Raw genomic sequence first — 18,772 nt, 5'->3', positions numbered from 1 at the left:
TTTCTTTCTTTCTTTCTTTCTTTCTTTCTTTCTTTCTGTCTGTCTCTTTCTTTCTGTCTGTCTTTCTTTCTGTCTTTCTTTCTTTGTTACTTTCTTTCTCTCGCTCTTCCTTCATTCCTTCCTTCTTTCCCCTCTATCTCTTTCTTTCCTTCCTTTTTCTTTCCTTCCTTCCTTCCTTCCCCCCTCCCTCCCTCCATCCCTCTTTTCTTTCTCTTTCTTTCTTTCTTTCTTTCTTTCTTTCTTTCTTTCTTTCTTTCTTTCTTTCTTTCTTTCTTTCTTTCTTGCTTGCTTGCTTGCTTGCTTGCTTGCTTGCTTGCTTTCCTGCTTTCTCTCTTTCTTTCTTTCCTTCCTTCCTTCCTTCCTTCCTTCCTTCTTTCTTTCTTTCTTTCCTGCTTTCTTTCTTTCCTGCTTTCTTTCTTTCTTGCCTGCTTTCTTCCTTCCTTCCTTCCTTCCTTCCTTTCTTTCTTTCTTTCTTTCTTTCTTTCTTTCTTTCTTTCTTTCTTTCTTTTTCTTTATTGCCTTCTTTCTTTCTCTCTTTCTTTCCCTTCCTTCCTTCCTTCCTTCCTTCCTTCCTTCCTTCCTTCCTTCCTTTCTTTCTTTCTTTCTTTCTTTCTCTCTTTCTTTCTGTCTCTCTTTCTGTCTCTCTTTCTTTCTCTCTTTCTTTCTCTCTTTCTTTCTCTCTTTCTTTCTCTCTTTCTTTCTTTCTTCTTTCTCTCTTTCTCTCTTTCTCTCTTTCTTTCTCTCTTTCTCTTTTTCTCTCTTTCTCTCTTTCTCTCTTTCTCTCTTTCTTTCTTTCTTTCTTTCTTTCTTTCTTTCTTTCTTTCTTTCTTTCTTTCTGTCTCTCTGTCTCTCTTTCTCTCTTTCTCTCTTTCTCTCTTTCTCTCTTTCTCTCTTTCTCTCTTTCTCTCTTTCTCTCTTTCTTTCTTTCTTTCTTTCTTTCTTTCTTTCTTTCTTTCTTTCTTTCTTTCTTTCTTGCCTTCTTTCTATTGGTGAATTGCCCAACCTAAAGTGTAGTGAGTTTGTGCAGCTGCAAAAGGAGTAGACTAAGTTGAAAGGAAGAAATAAGGAAATTCTCCAGGAAATAAACACTGTAGTTTCAATCACAAAAACCACAAAATTTTATTTGAACAAAAATGCATGTTGAATAATATAAAATTTTAACTATCTGTATTCACTTGAAGAAATCAGAAAAGAAATTTAAAAATTGCTAGATTCACATACCAATGAAAACAAGTTATACCAGAACCTGTGGGATAAAAGGAAAATGCTTCTAGGAAGAAAGTTTATGGCTAAAATACCTTAAAAATACTCCTAGTCATCTCATATGTAAAACTGGATGACATACCTCAAGTTCTTAGGGGAAAAAAAGACAACCATTGTCCAATTTGGTAGCTGAAAAGGAAGAATGAATATAAGAGATGATATTAGCAAAACTTTAGCAACAGCATACTAGAAATGATAGTTGAAACAGTCAATAGACACATACCTTCTTCTTTAACAGGATATATGACTTATTAATTAGCGTAATTAAAGAGAGCAGAAGACACATTAGTACAATTTGACATGGAAAAAATACTATAAGAAGTACTGCTGAAATCTAGAGGATTACTAGGAAATACTTGGAAACCTTACATTTAATAAAATCTGCTGTTTGCAGGGAAGTGGATGGAACTGAATCAGGTTATAAAATTAAATAAAACAGGTCACATTCAAAAGGGAACTGTATTATTTTCTCTCAATTGAGAGAACTGGGGAGGAATTACAAGGTAAAAGTTGTGTGTGATACTAGGAATGTGGAGGGGGGGAGAGAAAAATAGGGCAGGTGCATTTGAAGAATAACAGACGGTAAATACCATTAATGTATTATATACATGTAACTGAAATGATATAATGAATCCCTCCTTTATCGCTAGTATGTGCTAAATTAAAAAAATCTTTAAAAGCACATAATTACTTTCTATAGCCATTTTATATAAGTGGTGGATCCACTGATAGTGATCTGCACCATCATATCCATGAACTGATAATGTGAATCTGAAATTACATCATCATTGAACAATAGTTTTTTTTAATTGTGAAAATACTGTACAGAGGGGCTACAAGATAATGAATACATTTCTTATCAAGCATTGTTGCCTCCTCCTTTTTTTCCCTGCCCATATCCCCTCCTCCGCTCCCTGCTGTGCCCCGCCTACCCAGCCAAAGTTGTAAAGTTCCTTTTCAACATAACATCTTCTACATCTCATTGTTGCAACGAGTCCATCTGTATCCCTATTTAAACAATTTGTTTTTTCACTTCCCTGCACAAATTATACCAACAAAGCAACAAAGAAATCATCTTATAAATCTGTTAGAAACAATTGCAAAAAAGATAAAAAACATTTGAATCCTTACCTTGGGGTTCATTTTGCCTAACATCAACTTATCTGACCGTTTCTCCTTGTCTCAGACATATACTAGTTATTTCAAATAAGGAAACCATGGGACCTATGTTTCTTTGGGCCTGGCTTACTTCATTTAATATAATTTTTTCCAAGTCTTTCCATTTCCCAACAAATGGGGCAATGTCATTCTTTCTGATGGAGGCATACAATTCCACTGTGTAAATATTCCATGTTTTCTTGATCCATCCATCTACTCAAGGGCATCTGGGTTGGTTCCATATCTTAGCTATGGTAAATAATGCTGCAATAAACAGTCATGCTGGTAGCTTTAGTATGGAATTGTTTGTGAACATTTGGGTAAATGCCCAAAAGTAGGATTCCTGGGTCATGGGGGATCTCTATGTGGAGTCTTTATTTTATTTTATTTTATTTTATTTGTGAACATATTGTACAGAGGGGTTACAATTACATGGGCAGGATAATGCATACATTTCATACCAAGCATTGGAGCCTCCTCCTTTGTTTACCCTTCACATCCCTTCCCAGCCTCCCCCCTCCCCAGCCCCGCATCCTGCCCCCCCTCACCGACGTTGTAAAGCTCATTTTCCACATGACAACTTGTACTTCTCATTGTTGCAACAGGTCCACCTGTATCCTTAAACGACATGTTTTTCCCCATCTCCTCCACAAGTTATACTGACATCAAATATAGTGAAAGCAGGGGTTATACTGTGGGGGAGGGACATACAAAGCAACAAAGAAATAATCTTATAAATGCATTAGAAACACATGCATGAAAGAAAAAAAGATTAAAATACATACCTAAGGGTTCATTTTCCTAACATCACATTATCTGACCTTTTCCGCTTGACTCATACATATACTAGATATTGCAAATAAGGGAAACCATGGGACCTATGTTTCTTTGGGCCTGGCTTACTTCACTTAATATAATTTTTTCCAAGTTTTTCCATTTCCTAACAAATGGGGCAGTGTCATTCTTTCTGATGGAGGCACAGAATTCTATTGTGTATATATACCACATTTTCTTGATCCATTCATGTACTGAGGGGCATCTGGGTTGGTTCCATATCTTAGCTATCTATGTGGAGTCTTTTGAGGAACCTCCATACTACTTTCCAAAGTGGTTGAACAAATTTACACACCCATCAACAGTGCAGTAAGGTTCCCTTCTGTCCACATCCCCTCCAGTGTATGTTGTTATTAGAGTTCTTGAACAGGGGTGAGGTGGTATCTCAATGTTGTTTTGATTTGCATTTCTTTTATGGGTAGGGAGGTTGAGCATTTCTTCATGTGTCTATTAGCCCTCCTTTCCTCTTCAGAGAAGTTCCTCTGTAAGTCTTTAGCCCACTGATTTATTGGCAAGTTGTTTCTTTGAAGATTTGTGGTTGGGGGATTTAATTTTTGGAGTTCCAGGTATATTTTAGATATGAGACCCTTTGCATGGCTAGTGAAGATCTTCTCCCAATCCATGGGCTTTCTATTGATCTTGCTAGCTATGTCCTTTGCCATGCAGAAGCTCTCCAATTTCATGCAATCCCATTTGTCCAACCTTTCTTTGATATGTTGTGTTTCTGGATCTCTTTTAAGAAAATTTCTTCCTGTGCCAAGGAGACCTAGGGTTTCTCCTATTTGACTCCGAGGTCTTTCATCCATTTGGAGTTGAATCTGGTGCAGGGTGATATATAAGGATCTAGATTTAGCTTTCTACAAGTGGTTAATCAATTTTGCCAGCACCATTTACTGAAGAGGCTGTCTTTCTTCCATTGTATTTTTTTAGCTCCCTTATCAATGATTAGATGGGTATGGGTCTGTGGGTTGATTTCTGAGTCTCCAGTTCTATTCCATTGATTCTGAGGTCTGTTCTTGTGCCTGTACCAAGCTGTTTTGATTACTATGGCTTTGTAGTGGAGTTTGAAATTTGGTATTGATATTCCTTCAGCACTGTTCTTTCTGTTAAGGATCATTTTTGCTATTCAGGGTCTTTTATCGTTCCATATGAATTTTTGAATTGCCTCTTCTATTTCCTTGAAGAAATAGGTTGGAATATTGATAGGTATTGCATTGAATTTGTAAATAGCCTTGGAAAGTATTGCCATTTTGACGATGTTGATCCTTCTAATCCAGGAGCATGGGAGGTTTTGCCACTTTCTAAGTTCTGTTTTGATTTCCTTTTTCAGGTTTTTAAAGTTTTCATCATAGAGGTCCATCACTTTTTTGGTTAAGTTAATTCCTAGGTATTTTATTTTTTGTGGGGCTATTATGAATGGAGTTGCTTTCCTGATTTCAGCCACACTTTTCTCATTGTTGGCATACAGAAAAGCCATTGATTTTTGAGGGTTAATTTTATACCCTTCTACTTTGCCAAAGTTTTGAATCAGCTTGAGTAATTTAGGAGTGGAGTCTGTGGGATTCTTTAAATACAAGATCATGCCATCTGCAGAGAGGGAGAGTTTTACTTCATCTTTCCTTATTTAGATCCCTTTTATGTTTGCATCTTGTCTTATTGCTGTAACTAGGAATTCTAATACCAGATTGAAGAGAAGTGCAGAGTGGACATCCTTGTCTTGTTCCTGTGTTAAGAAGAAATAGCTTTAGTTTTTCACCATTAAGTATAAGGCTGGCTCTAGGTTTGTCATATACAGCCTTTATTGTATTGAGGAATGTTCCCTGGATTCCTAAATTTTGCAGAACCTTCTTCATAAAAGGGTGTTGGATCTTGTCAAATGCTTTTGTTGCATCTATTGAGATAACCATATTGTTCTTATCCTTGCTCCTGTTGATGTGATGAAATATATTAGTTGATTTTTGTATATTGAACCAGTTTTGCATCCCTGAAATGAATCCTGTTTGATCGTGGTGTATGATTTTTTGGATGAATTGTGAAGTTTTGCATCAATGTTCATCAAAGAAATGGGTCTATATTTCTTTTTCTTTGATGAGTCCCTGCCTGGTTTTTGATTGAAGGTTATGATGGCTTCATAGAATGAGTTTGGTAGTGAACTTTCTCTTTCAATTTCATTGAAGAGTTGGTGGAGTCTTGGTGTGAGCTCTGCTTTGAAGGACTTGTAGAATTCCACTGCAAATCCATCTGGTCCTAGATGGGAGGTCTCTTATTGCGGTTTCTATCAATGCTTGATATAGGCCTGTAAAGATGGTTTAACTCATCTTGGTTTAGTTTCGGCATGTCAATATTTGCTAAGAAAAGGTCCATTTCTGCCAAGTTCTCAAACTTATTAGTATAAATGTTTGAGAGTATTCCCTTATAATTTTCTGAATCTTGGTTGTTTCTGTGGTGATGTTTCCATTCTCATCTCTGAGTTTATTTGGGTATAGTCTCTTCTTTTTCTGATATAATTTGCTAAGCATCTGTCGATTTTGTTAATTTTTTGGAAGAACCAACTCTGTGTTTTGTTGATTCTTTCTATGTTTTTTTTTTTGGATTCTAATTTGTGTAATTGTGATTTAATTTTAATTATTTCTTTCCATCTACTGGATTGGGGTTTATCTTGCTGCTCTTTTTCAAGGAGGTTCAAATGTCTCATTAAATTGTTGCTTTCAGATCTCTCTAAATTGTTGATGTAGGAACTCAGAGCTATAAACTTGCCTCTGAGTACTGCCTTTGCTATGTACCATAGGAGCTGGTAATATGTGTGTTCTTTTTTGTTGAATATCATGAACATTTGAATTTCCTTTCTAATCTCTTCAATGACTCACTGGTGATTCAACAGTGTGTTGTTCAGCCTCCATGTGTTACAGAACTTTCTTTGGTGGCTTTTGGTGTTCAGTTCTAATTTTATTCCTTTGTGGTCTGAGAGAATACAAGGTATAAGTTCAATGTTTCTGAATTTGGACAAGTTTGCTTTGTGACCTAAAATGTGGTCGTTTTGGAAAATGTTCCATGTGCTGCTGAGAAATACGTGTATTCTGATACTGCTGGGTGAAATAGTCAGTAAATGTCTGTTAAACCTAATTGATCTATGCAGTTGTTTACAGCTGTGGTCATTAGCAGCTACTGGGTGTTTGTTTGGGGCAGGATGAAAAGACTGGATTCTGTAAACAGCCTCAAGATGTTCCAGTGAGATAGTCAAGCCTATCATGCTGAGAGACTCCCTTTTGGCTCCCAACATCTCCCCCTTTCTTATTTAGAAAACTGACCATCAATTCTTGGCTGCTCTTTTTAAGGGGGTGACAGAGGCTCTGTTCCTCTAAGGACCCAGGGTTTTTCTCCGCTCCCGAGTGAGCGTCCTCACTCTGGGAGGGGAATTTTACAGGCCTTGGCATGTTTTTGAGGAGACGGCTTTTGGGTATGCATGCCAACCATCATGCACCAGAGCTTGCCACTCAGGGGCCTTGGGTTTTGGGATCTCTCAGATCCATTCCCCTGCAGTCTTACCTGCACTCTTGATTTGAGCATTTTTTCTTCCTCCCATAGGTGCATCCTCCCCCAAGCAGAGGGGCCTATAGGAGGAGGGGTGAACCTATCCCTTATGGCAAGGGTGCAATAGGTCTTGCCCGTTGAATGGTCAGGAGTTATGAATAAGGAGAAGGGTTTTCTAAATAAGAAAAAGGAAGAGTGGGGGTTCCCACTGGAACAAGCTCATGGCAAAACACTAATTAAAAGCCTGGGGTAAATCCTAGATCTCAATGCCGCTGTCTGCCATATCAAGGTGATGGTGATGAACCTGTATGGACTTAGAAGCCAAGATATTAATCTGTTATTTAATAAATTCAAACAGGAAGGTCCACGTCTGGAGTTCTAGCTGCACCTGTAAGAGAAAAGGCATCATGGGGGGGGGGAGGGGGGAGGGGGGGAGGTTTCCCCTGGGTTGTGGTAAGCCATTCACCTGTTTTATCAAGTGTTCTGGCTGCCACCTTGGGGCTGCTTGCTCTTGATCTAAAAGACAAAGAGTGGCAGGGAGTGGTCTACCTGTAGCTTGAGAGGGCATTGCCCCTTGTCTTTGTTTGCTGAAGGGACATTCACGTGCAAAGTGACCAGGTTGTTTACAATTAAAGCAAGTATGCTCGGGGACTGAACTTTGAAATGCCTTGGTAAAAGCAGCGCCTATGGCGAGCCCCATGGAGTGAGCGGTCCCTACTCGAGCACAAAGCCTGGTGAACTCAGAGAGGTCACCCTTGTTTTTATGTGGCCAGAGGACATCTTGACATGCCGTGTTGGCATTTTCAAAGGCAAGATATTTAACAAAGGCACTTTCACTTTCACTTTCACTTGGCCCAAGAAGCCTTTCTGCAGCCATGTTAAGCTGCGAGACAAAGTCACTGTAGGGTTCATCTGGCCCCTGTCTAACTTTTGCCAGGGAAGTAGTAGCCAATCCCTTTTGAGGGAGATGCTTCCAAGTATAAAGACTAGCATTTTGAATTTGTGCCAAAAGTCCAGTAGGAAATCGCGCCTGTTTAGCATTGGTATCAAAGGCTGCATTACCCAAAAGTTTAGTATAGGTCCAGGTTTTTGAAGATGTTTTAGCCAAATTTTTTTGCTCGGTCTCTCTACATTGTTCCTTAAAGTCCACATTCCATAAAACAAAATCACCGCCACTAAGGGTGGCGCGGGCCAGGAACTTCCAATCATTAGGGGTGAGCCAGCGCGCACTTTGGTTCTCTAACAAGGCTAACGTATAAGGGGCAGTCAGGCCATATTGGGCACATGCATTTTTAAGCTTTTCAACAAACCGAAGGCTAAGCCTCTTATACTCTTGTTGGCCTTTTCTCTGGGTGGGTTGTTCCTCTTCATCCCCAGTATCCTGTTCCTCATCCTCCTTTTCCTCCTCTTCTGATTCATCCTCCTCACCCTCTGAGTTCCTATCTGTCTGGCTCCGAGTTACTGGAAAGGCGAGAACTGATTGATGGCGTGATCTAACATTAATTTTATTAGGCGGTTAATTTTATTGGCGTATTGGCCAAGGCCAGTATGCGGAGTTCATAATCAAGGGACCACAGTTCTTTTAAAAGTTGAAGGTGTTCTCGCCTATGTTGAAGGGACTCGCCTAAAGGGGCCAGGTTAGGTAAAGTGGGGAGAGAAAAAAACATCTGGATCTGGGGGGACAGTGGGCCCTTGAAGGGCTGGGTCACAAAAGGGAGGGGGTGCCTAGGAGGGGAGCGGAATATTTGAGGTAGTGGGTTTAGCCTGAGGTAGGGAGTGACTGAGTAAGGGGGGCCGAGAGGCATGTTGGAGAACCTCCTCTCCTGTTTTTACAAGTTTTAAAATTCCACTATCAAATAGAGAACATTTTAAAATGTCATTAATCAAATTCCAATAGGAAAAGGTGGTGGCAGGAGCCTTTTCCAAACCAAAGATTTCATAATAATCTGTTAAACAATCTCCTACTCTTTGCCATCTTTTTTTTTGGGGGGGGGGAGTTATTTTTTTAATATTATTTTATTTTATTTGAGAACATACTGTACAGAGGGGCTACAATTACATGGGCAGGATAATGCATACATTTCTTACCAAGCATTGCAGCCTCCTCCTTTGTTTACCCTTCACCCAAGGCCACAAGTCTTTTATGAATGAGAAAAATAATTCTAAATCTTTTTTCTTAACCCACGTTCCCTGTGTCTTGAAGGCCTCCTTGAGGTCTGACAGAAATAGATCATGTGACGATATTGCTTGTCCCATGGTGCATCACTCACCTTGCTTCGTCCTCACTCTCCTCCTGGATTTGTCTCTTGGCGGGGTCTGTCGAGGCGATCTCAGACTACTTGGCCAAGTTTTCCCGGAGGATGGTGTTCCTTCCTTAGTCAGAGGCTCGTACCCCACGTTGGGCGCCAGTTGTCCCTACCCGCAGGACTTCAACGAGTGCAATGTACCTAAGCGAGAAGGAATGAAGGGACAAGAGACATGAAGAATGACAGCAAGACAATGATTCTGATCAAGCTGCAAATTTTTAATTTCACGCAGGGGTATTTATATGCTTAGAATAAGGAAGCTTTTTCATTGGCCGTAGCAGCTGCAGGATGTTTGCTTAGAGCAGTGTGAAAAGGTGGTCATTAGCAGCTACTGGGTGTTTGTTTGGAGCAGGATGAAAAGACCAGATTCTGTAAACAGCCTCAAGATGTTCCAGTGAGATAGTCAAGCCTATCATGCTGAGAGACTCCCTTTTGGCTCCCAACAAAGGAGAGCTTAGCTGGGTACAGGATTCTTGGTTGATAGTTGTTTGTCTTTAGGGCATGGCATACATCATTCCAGGCTCTTCTTGCTTTATGTCTCTGCTGAGAAATCTGAGGTGATTCTAATTTGTTTCCCTTTATAAGTGATTTATCTTTTCTCCTTGGCAGCTTTAAGGATCTTTTCCTTGGTCTGAATTGATCCTGTGCTGATTATAATGTGACGGTGGAATCTCCTGGTCTGGTATGGTCTATTTGGGGTTCTAAAAGCTTCTTGTATCTGAATAGGCCTATCTTTTTGCATGTTTGGGAAGTTATCTGCTCAGAATCTTTTAAACAAATTTCCTAGACCATTAACTTCTGTCTCTAGCTGCTCCTCTACACCATTATCCTCAGATTAGGCCTTCTGATGGTGTCTTCCAAATGTTGAATAGATCTATCATATTTCTTGGATTTGTCTTGGATAGTTGTATGTTCTTTCTCTATAACATCTCTATAACATCTAGGCTGTCTTCAATCCCAATGATTCGATCTTCTGCATGGTCTAACCTAACGTACTGTCAAGACTTTCTACTTTGTTTTTTATTTCTTTTCCTTCTAAATTGTTTGGCTTTGATGGCTTCAAATTCTTTGTTGCAGCTTTGCTTTAAATCTTGTATGAACTTCTTTACTTTCTTAATTTGGTGTTCAGTGTTTATTCTCAAATCACTTAGTTGATTGGTTATGGTTTCCTTCGACTCCCGTTCCTTCTGTCGGGCGCCATTCAGCATTCCTTTGTGGTCTCCCTGAATTCTTTCAGCTGTCTTTATATGGATTCCATGAATGCCTCTATTGATCTTTGTCTAGTGTCATCCCGCTCTTACAATTCCTGTATTACTCTTTGATTAGCTTCCTTACATTCATGTAGTTCTGTCTGTTCTCAGTCTGCTCAGGCAATTCCTGTTTTTCTTGGGCTGTTCTCAGCTTGCTCACACAATTGCTATCTTTCTCTTTGACTGTTCTCAACCTGTTCACGTAATTCCTGTATCAATCTTTGAGTAGCTTCCTCATGCTCACGAGATTCCTATATTAATCTTTGGTTTGCCTCCTCTCTCTTCCAGTCATGCTCACATGACTGGAAGTCATTTGCAGGTTTTCAATCTTTTCATTCACCATGTTTACCTGTAGTGTTTGTAGAGCTTTTTGGGAACTCTCCTCTGGATTATTCATTAACTATTCTGTCACCTGATTATCATGAGTGGGAGTTCAGATACCCAGACTTGCCATTTTTCTTGTGTTTTTCCGGCTTGTTCTGCCTATTTGGTATGAAAGTATCACCAATTTTGTGGTAGAACACCATTTTAGGGCAAGCCTCAGCCAAAATCCTGTAGTTGCACAGTTAAAATTGCTGCAGATAGAATCTAGTTCAACAGATACACTTTATTCAACGTCAAACAACTATGGATTAATGGACTAAGAACAGCAAAAAAGAATTTTGCAAACCAGAAATTATTAGGTTTAGGGAGAAATGTGGGGAAAAATAGGATTAGGGGGATATGGAGAGGTAAAAGGAGATTGAATTTAACTGAGTCCTAATCTCAGAGAGGGAAATAGATTGGACAGAATAATAGGAGAGAGAATAAAAAAAAAGAAAAACTGGAAAAGCAAAAATTTAAATTTAAAAAGTGAAACACAAAATTTATGTTTGTTGAAAGAAATAATATTGAGAGAAGAAAAGGATAGGATGAGAGGAGGGGAGGGATAGAAAGGAGACACAAAAAACTAAAAAATAAAAATTCTTAAAATTAGTTACTTGATAATTATATAGGTATAAAGAGATAATACTGCTATCAAAGAATTTAAGCCTAAGAGGTTGTGAATTGAGTAATAAATTTGTGGATTAAGTGTGTACTCAATGGCGGATAAGATATAATAATTGACGATGGGTATGTATCTGGGGATGAGCAGAACAGCAATTAAGTCACTCAAAAAAGAAAGAAACAAAAAAATGAAAAGAATTTTTAAGAATAGGACCAAAAGGTCAGAAGAGATTTTAAAAAAGCACACACACCTCTGCACCTAAAAAAAATTATGAGGGGAAAAAATTAATAAAAATGATTTTTTAAAAATTAAAAATAAAAAAAGCTACAAAAAAGAATTCTTTGATTTTTTGAGGGGGGGAGGGGATGGGAAAATCCTGTATCTCCCCTGTGTCCATAATCAGTCTTTTGCTGGACTCTCTGATCTGCTTGGGGTGTTTGGTTTTCTGGTGGCTTGATTGGTTTCTTAAGTTAGCTTGTTTGAGCAGGCAGAAAAATGCTCTGCATTACCCAGGATTTTGTGATCCTCCTCCCAGGCTAGTTCAATGGGAGGGAGATCTGCTTTGAGTATCACAAAAGAGGGAGAAGGCTGTTTCCTCTAATTTGGACATGATGTGATGAGGGTAGGTTCTGGGTAGGGTTGAGGCCTTTCAACAAACAGTAGCTTTTCCCTGAGGGGCTAGCTCCTAAAACACTCATAGAGCCCAGCCTGGAGCCATTCTAAGAGTTTATGTTTACTGAATTTCAATTGATTTTCTAGGCTGCTGTAGGGAGCGGCAGCCTCTGGCTGTGTTTACCCAGTGAAGAAAACCACTCCTCTGAGAGTGGATCTACCTCTGCCTTGGGGGGTAACTTTCCCCTGGGTAGAGCTGAACCTGGCAGGTCAGGTCAGGTCAGTTTCCTGTGACCTGATAAATGACTTTTTTTTTTTTTAAATTTCCAAAGCCTAAGTTGGAGCTAGCTGCTCCTGGGCCTTTGTCAGTATCAAAGATGGAGATCTCCAGTGGTGGGGGAGGGGCAGCCTTCCCTCCTCTGCTCCCTGACAAGGAGTGAGGTTGTCAGGGTTCTACTCATGCCAGAGTCTTGTTCCTGGGTTGTCTCTGGTCTGTGACATGCAGGATGAAGATATCTGCTCCTTGTCAGTTCTTGCTGGTGTTGAGTAGAATCCTCTTGCCCGCTGTGTCTGATGCCTTTGTCCAGGACTCTCTGTTGAAGGTATGGAGGCTATGGCCGCCGAAGCCACCACAGCAGCAGCTACCGGCAAGTGCGCAGATCTGTCTCCTTGCCTGGATTTTCCCTCTCTGGCCAAACCCTCTGTACTGTGATGGCACACTTGGGGTGATTCTCTAGCCTAGGACTGTTCACTGGAGCACTAAAACTGCTTTCTATGCAAGAGGTTTTTTAGCCTCCAGCTTCTCCTCCACCATCTTCCTCCGAACTCCTAGATCATCATTTTATAAAACAGTTTGAATATGTTCTTAAAAGTTGAACATATATATGTCAAATAATCATGCCATCAAACTACTGAATCTTTAACCCAGGAACATGAGAGCATATCACCACAAAAAATATTTGTTGTCAAATGTTCATAGCAGCTTTAGGTATACTAAACCAATCAGAAGATAAAAATTCATGTCTCCCAACAGGTAAATATTTGGATACAAGAATGAAATAGAATACTGGTAAGCAATAAGAGATAAACATTCCATACAGGCACTTCCAAGAATAAAGCTCTAAGAAATAGCCTTCAGGAGGGAAACTAACTGAAAGAAATACTGGACACTTGCATTCATATATGCGATAAAAAAAAATAGAGACAAAAAGTAAATATTTCATTACTGAGGGTGGTGAGAAATATAGGAAAGGCAGCAATTGTAGAGCTGCATTAAGAAGCTTATAGTAATAAGGGATAAAATGCTCATTACCTTGATACAGTGATAGTTGTACTTTACATAATTCTTAGAAATTATGAAATACGAAGTTTTTATGTATATACAAGCTTATCACATTTTATACATAAATATAGACTCTTTATGTCTAATACATATTAGTAAAACTTTCAAAATGTGCATTAACTTCAAATGAATCATCATTGTAAAGAAATATTTGTGTATGTTTTGGCTTTATATGATACAAATGTCTTTTTAATTTTTATGATTAATAAAAAATTCAATATCCCATGTGAGCATGATGCAAGTTAAAATCCTTCACTGGTTTAAGGTTTATTTTGCAGAAATAATTCAAGTTAGATTTCACCTAGTGAAATCTGTCTTAGAAAATCCTAATAGCCTCTGCTGTAGTAGGATTAATTAATTTGGAGTGGTTACACAATAATTCAGGCTGTTTCTAAGAAAGAAAGCTATTTTGTTGTACAAGTATTCTTTTCATTAACTTGACTCCAGGAAGATTGTAAATCAGGTCATTTATCTCTGTATAATATTTTATACTTTCACAACAATTCACAGGAAGCTTACAATGCTCACTTAACTACTAGAATTGTTCCTAATTTTTACTTATTACTAAAAGCAGCATGACTATTACTGACATTCAATGGTTCTAGGCATTGTGTCAGACTCTTAAGGAGTTCCATTTTCTACTTCTATAGCTCTTGTTATGTGTTTCATTCCCTTTTTACAAAGCAATAGAATTGTAAAGATCATTAAAAGAATAACCTTTAGTTGGGACATTTTATTCCTTTGTCATGTAAAATACTAGATATTACATTAGTTTCACAGAATTTCAAGAAGAAAACTTGAAGTAGAGATCTTGTTCTCCCCAGGCTAAATACAGATCATAAAATCCAGAAGTTCAAAAAAAAGATTATAAAACAATACCTTATCTAATATTTGTTGTTTTTCCCTTTAATCTTTCTTTTATGGATTGTGCCCTGTACAATTATCCTTTACAACCAGAATCCCATAACAAAAAGACAGAAATAACAGAGACATATTTTAGGTAAAAAATCAGTGATTACAAAAAGTAATTTGCAAATTGGATTGAACATTTAGACACGTCCCAAAACCAAGTTAACAGTGAATGCAGAGTGGATTTTTTTTTACAATTCCTTGTCACCTCTAGGATTTAAGGAATGTTTTCTCTAGAGATTACTAAGATTTTCTTTCAAAGAAGAATAAATATCGAGCAGGTTCTTAAAGGTAATATGATATAAATATTCAAGGTAAAAATTGGGGCAGATCAGAAAAGTGCAATTTTGTGCTGCTTTATCATACATGTCTCAACAACATGTTGAGTGTACCTAGATATTGCTTCTTGGTTTTGCAAAGAAAAAAATCCTTTGAAGCACATGTTTAAAAGCTTTCTTTACCTGCTTGTTCCTTAGAGTATAAATGAAAGGATTTAGTAAAGGGGCCACTGAGGTATTAAGCACAGCTACACCTTTATTGAAAGTCACTCTTTCTGTTGCAGAAGGCTTTATATACATGAAGATACAACTCCCATAAGTAATGGAGACAACAACCATGTGTGAGGAACAGGTGGAAAATGCCTTTGTTCGTTGTTGGACAGAGGGGAATTTTAGAATGGTTTTGATGATGAATATGTAGGAGAGGACCACTAAGAACAGTGTGAAGACAAGCGTCAACAAAGCTAAGATGAAAGCCATCCTTTCTATGAAACTTGTGTCTGTGCAGGAGAGCTGCAGGACTGGGGAGGTGTCACATAGAAAATGGTCAATTGTTCTGGATGCACAGAAATCCAGCTGGAGTCCTAAGAGCAAAGGGGGAAAGATGGTTAAGAATCCAATCACCCAGGAGCTGAGCACCAGCTGGTGGCACACCTTGCTGTTCATGATAACTGGGTAATGCAGGGGTTTGCAGATGGCCACGTAGCGGTCATAGGACATGGCAGCCAGGAGGTAAAACTCTGTAATTCCTAGTAGAAAGAAAAAGAATAATTGAGTTGCACAACTGTTGTAGGAGATTGTTTTGTCTCCTGTGAGAATGCTGTTCAGGAAGCGTGGAATGCACACTGTAGTGAATGAAATTTCTAAGAAAGAGAAATTTCGAAGGAAGAAGTACATGGGAGTCTTGAAGTTGGAGTCCAGCAGCGTGAGCAGGATAACAATTAAGTTTCCCATTAGGCTCAGGATGTAGTTGAAAAAGAGAAACAGGAAAACCACTATTTGTAGCTGAGGGTCATCTGTCAGTCCCAGCAAGATGAATATGATCTCCTCCGATTTGTTCTTCATTTCTTTTTTGTGCTATCAAATCTACAGAAAATTAAAAAAAATTCTTACATGTAAGAAAAAAAAACATTTCTTCCTTTTCAGTTACACAAAATGTCATATTCAGTAACCTATGAATACATTTGCACAAATCAGCTTAGAGTTTGTCACAATGAATTCCTACTGAATTGCACAGTGCTAAAGTGACTATCCACTAGGGTCTATGTTGAGATGGAATGACTAATTTGATACTTAGAAAACTTTTTTATTAATAAGTTTTTTATTGTGAAAATACCATATGGAAGGGTAAAAATTACATGAGTAAGGTAATGAGTACATTTCTTATGAAGCATTGTTGCCTCCTCCTTTGTTTCCCCTTACCATCCCTGCCCTCCCATCTCCATCCCCTGCAAAGTTGTAAAGTTTGTTTTTTGACATAACATCGTGAACATCTCATTGTTGCAATGGGTCCACCTGTATTCCTATTTAAGCCATTGGTTTTCCCCCTTCCCCTCCACAAATTATACCAGCATCAAATACAGTGAAAATAGGGGTAATACCATGGGGGAGGGACATACAAAGCAACAAAGAAATCATCTTATAAATATGTTAGAAACAATCGCAAGAGAGAAAAACAATTTGAGTCCTTATCTTGGGGTTCATTTTGCCTAACATCAACTTGCCTGACCTTTTCCGTTTGTCTCAGACATATACTACTTATTGCAAATAAAGGATATGATGGGACCTATGTTTCTTTGGGTCTGGCTTACTTCACTTAATATAATTTTTTCCAAGTCTTTCCATTTCCTAACAAATGGGGCAATGTCATTCTTTCTGATGGAGGTATGGAATTCCATTGTGTATAAATACCACATTGTCTTGATCCATTCATCTACTGAGGAGCATCTGGGTTGGTTCCATATCTTAGCTATGGTAAATAATGCTGCAAGAAACATAGTTGTGCTGGTAGCTTTAGTATGGTCTTGTTTGTGATCATTTGGTAAATGCCCAAAAGTGGGATTGCTGGGTCATAGGGGAGCTCTATGTGGAGTCTTTTGAGGAACCTCCATACTGCTTTCCAAAGTGGTTGAACAAGTTTACACTCCCACCAGCAATGAAGTAAGGTTTCCTTCTGTCCACATCCCCTCCAGCATCTGTTGTTATTAGAGTTCTTGATTATAGCCATTCTATCTGGGTGGAGGTGGTATCTCCGTGTTGTTTTGATTTGCATTTATTTTATGGCTAGGGAGGTTGAGCATTTCTTCCTGTGTTTATTGATAAACACGAAGATAACAGACATTTTAGTGGGCTGAGAAGGTGGCTCAGTGGTGATAACAGACATTTCAAAGTGCTAATAAAACTATCTACTAGTCACAACTGTGATGGTCAACACTGTCACTGTTGTTTGGTTTCCCTTTAACATCCACTGTATCTTATGGGTACTGAATCGGGAAAAAGTCATCTATATAGAAAAGCAATACCTATCTAGTGCTTAAGCCACAGTTGTAACAGTAATGTTTCTGATAAAAGCAGAAATAATTCCTTTCTTGCAGACACTATACTTCCACAAAAAATGACTTGTACTTCTCAATAATCCAAGTTTTATTTTAAAACATCATTGCAAGATTGTTTGCATATGTTGTAGCATTTTTATTCTTTTATGTGAAAACTTATGAAATGCTCTTTTTCTTGTACAAGGTCCAAGTGTCAAGTAGTATATCATTTCTCATTCATGTTAGATGTTCTAAAGGAGAACAATACACATTACTGACAATCTACAGTTAGTCTTTTTAAACATATGCCTCTATATACTCAAACCTTTACCCTATTGTTCACCAGAATTCATTCATTTATGTTATTATATTTACTGTATCATAGATCAATGTGTCTAATAGTTGAGTAGATGCATTTTGATTTTGGATTGCTAAGAAACAAACCTATAGCCTTGGATATCCTAGGCAAATACTCTTTCCATTGAGTTCCATCCAGAGCCCATTTAAAAAATGACTGATGTAATCTTTTCCTCAGGTCTTTCCATGTAATACCAGGGAACAGTTGTATTTTGTTGGCTATTCAGGATTTTCAACCCTCTCATCACTTAGGATGTTTAGCCTAGTCACCACTTCCTCTGCGTGATGAATTTTTTGATGGTATAAATAACAAATATTTCATGTCATAGTTGTGGTTAGAAAACAAAATGTGAAGTTAAATGTTAGTGGTGATAAACAGTTGGAGAAGAGAAATTTAAAAAAATATGTGTTGAGGATATGTAATGAAAATGAAAAAGTAAGTAAAGAGAAAAAAAGCTTATGGTGGCCCAACCGTAAGTGATATATTTTTCTAAATCAGAGGACTAAATAAAAGGAAAAATTAAACTGCAAAAGAACGTATTTTAATTCATTAAAACAATGATTTTATAATGTATGATTAGATATAACAAATAAATTGTAACTTATGAAACCATACTTTTCTTTCAAAGATAAAAAGTAAAGAAAGCAGAATTACAGTGAAATTGTTTAAATCAGAATTTTCCTCTGCTACTGATAGACACCTCTTAGTTCATTTACATTAAGCACATACTAAGAGCACTAGTGTATTGTAAGTCAGTATTATCTGGGAAGAAAGAGATAGAGTATATGACATATTTCAAACTCAAAGTAGGTTTTGGAAATACAATTAGCAAAATTTGAGTTGTGTAGATATCAATATCAAAATAAACATGTTAAATTACCAGGCAAATTAGCAAAAAAATAACAATTTTTGGATATGTTGGTACCTATATGTGTAATAATCACCATTCTTGAAGGCTTGAATATATTATGTCAGAAATAAAATTAAACAATATAGAATAAAGATGTAGTCAGGCCCTGGAGTACCAGATAAAATTAAGAGACGCTACATTCAAAAGTCATGGCTCTAATATCAGTTTTAGAAAAGTTAATCCAGACATTTTATTTCTTTTAAGCTGTTACTAGGAGCTAAGTTATAGGCCATTTATTTAAAAAAGAATTAATGATACTCTAAAGAAAAAAACATTATCAGTATTTTTTTATTATCACAATAAAAGAAACTCATTTCAAATGAATACTCTCTAGTATCATACCTTCTGTGTGGAAGATATACACAGATTTCCAAAATTTAAAACACAAATTATTCTTTAGAATGCATGGATAAGGTGAACTAATGCACAGTAATATTCACAAGACACTATGTTGAAAATGAACTATGCAATTTGTCAGGAAGGGGGTGGGTGAAGGGAA

General features: G+C 37.8%; 1 protein-coding gene across 1 annotated transcript; it reads right to left on the bottom strand.

Annotated features, from left to right (window-relative positions):
- Positions 1–14,585: 14,585 nt before the first annotated feature.
- On the bottom strand, positions 14,586–15,539 carry LOC138837356 (olfactory receptor 6C6-like). Its single transcript, XM_070036051.1, has one exon. It carries the CDS (start codon positions 15,534–15,536, stop codon positions 14,586–14,588), a length of 951 nt encoding a protein of 316 aa, XP_069892152.1. The 5' UTR covers positions 15,537–15,539.
- Between the last annotated feature and the right edge of the window lie 3,233 nt (positions 15,540–18,772).

This window comes from Dipodomys merriami, unplaced genomic scaffold (genome assembly GCF_024711535.1).
Source record: "Dipodomys merriami isolate MVZ:Mamm:240054 unplaced genomic scaffold, mDipMer1.0.p SCAF_10, whole genome shotgun sequence".
NCBI classification, from domain to species: Eukaryota; Metazoa; Chordata; class Mammalia; order Rodentia; family Heteromyidae; genus Dipodomys; species Dipodomys merriami.
Note: the sequence above shows the minus strand (reverse complement) of the source record. Positions and strands in the feature narration are given on the sequence as shown.

Excerpts from the sequence above, each read along its gene's own strand:
- LOC138837356 (XM_070036051.1), bottom strand. The coding sequence starts at position 15,536 with ATGAAGAACAAATCGGAGGAGATCATATTCATCTTGCTGGGACTGACA.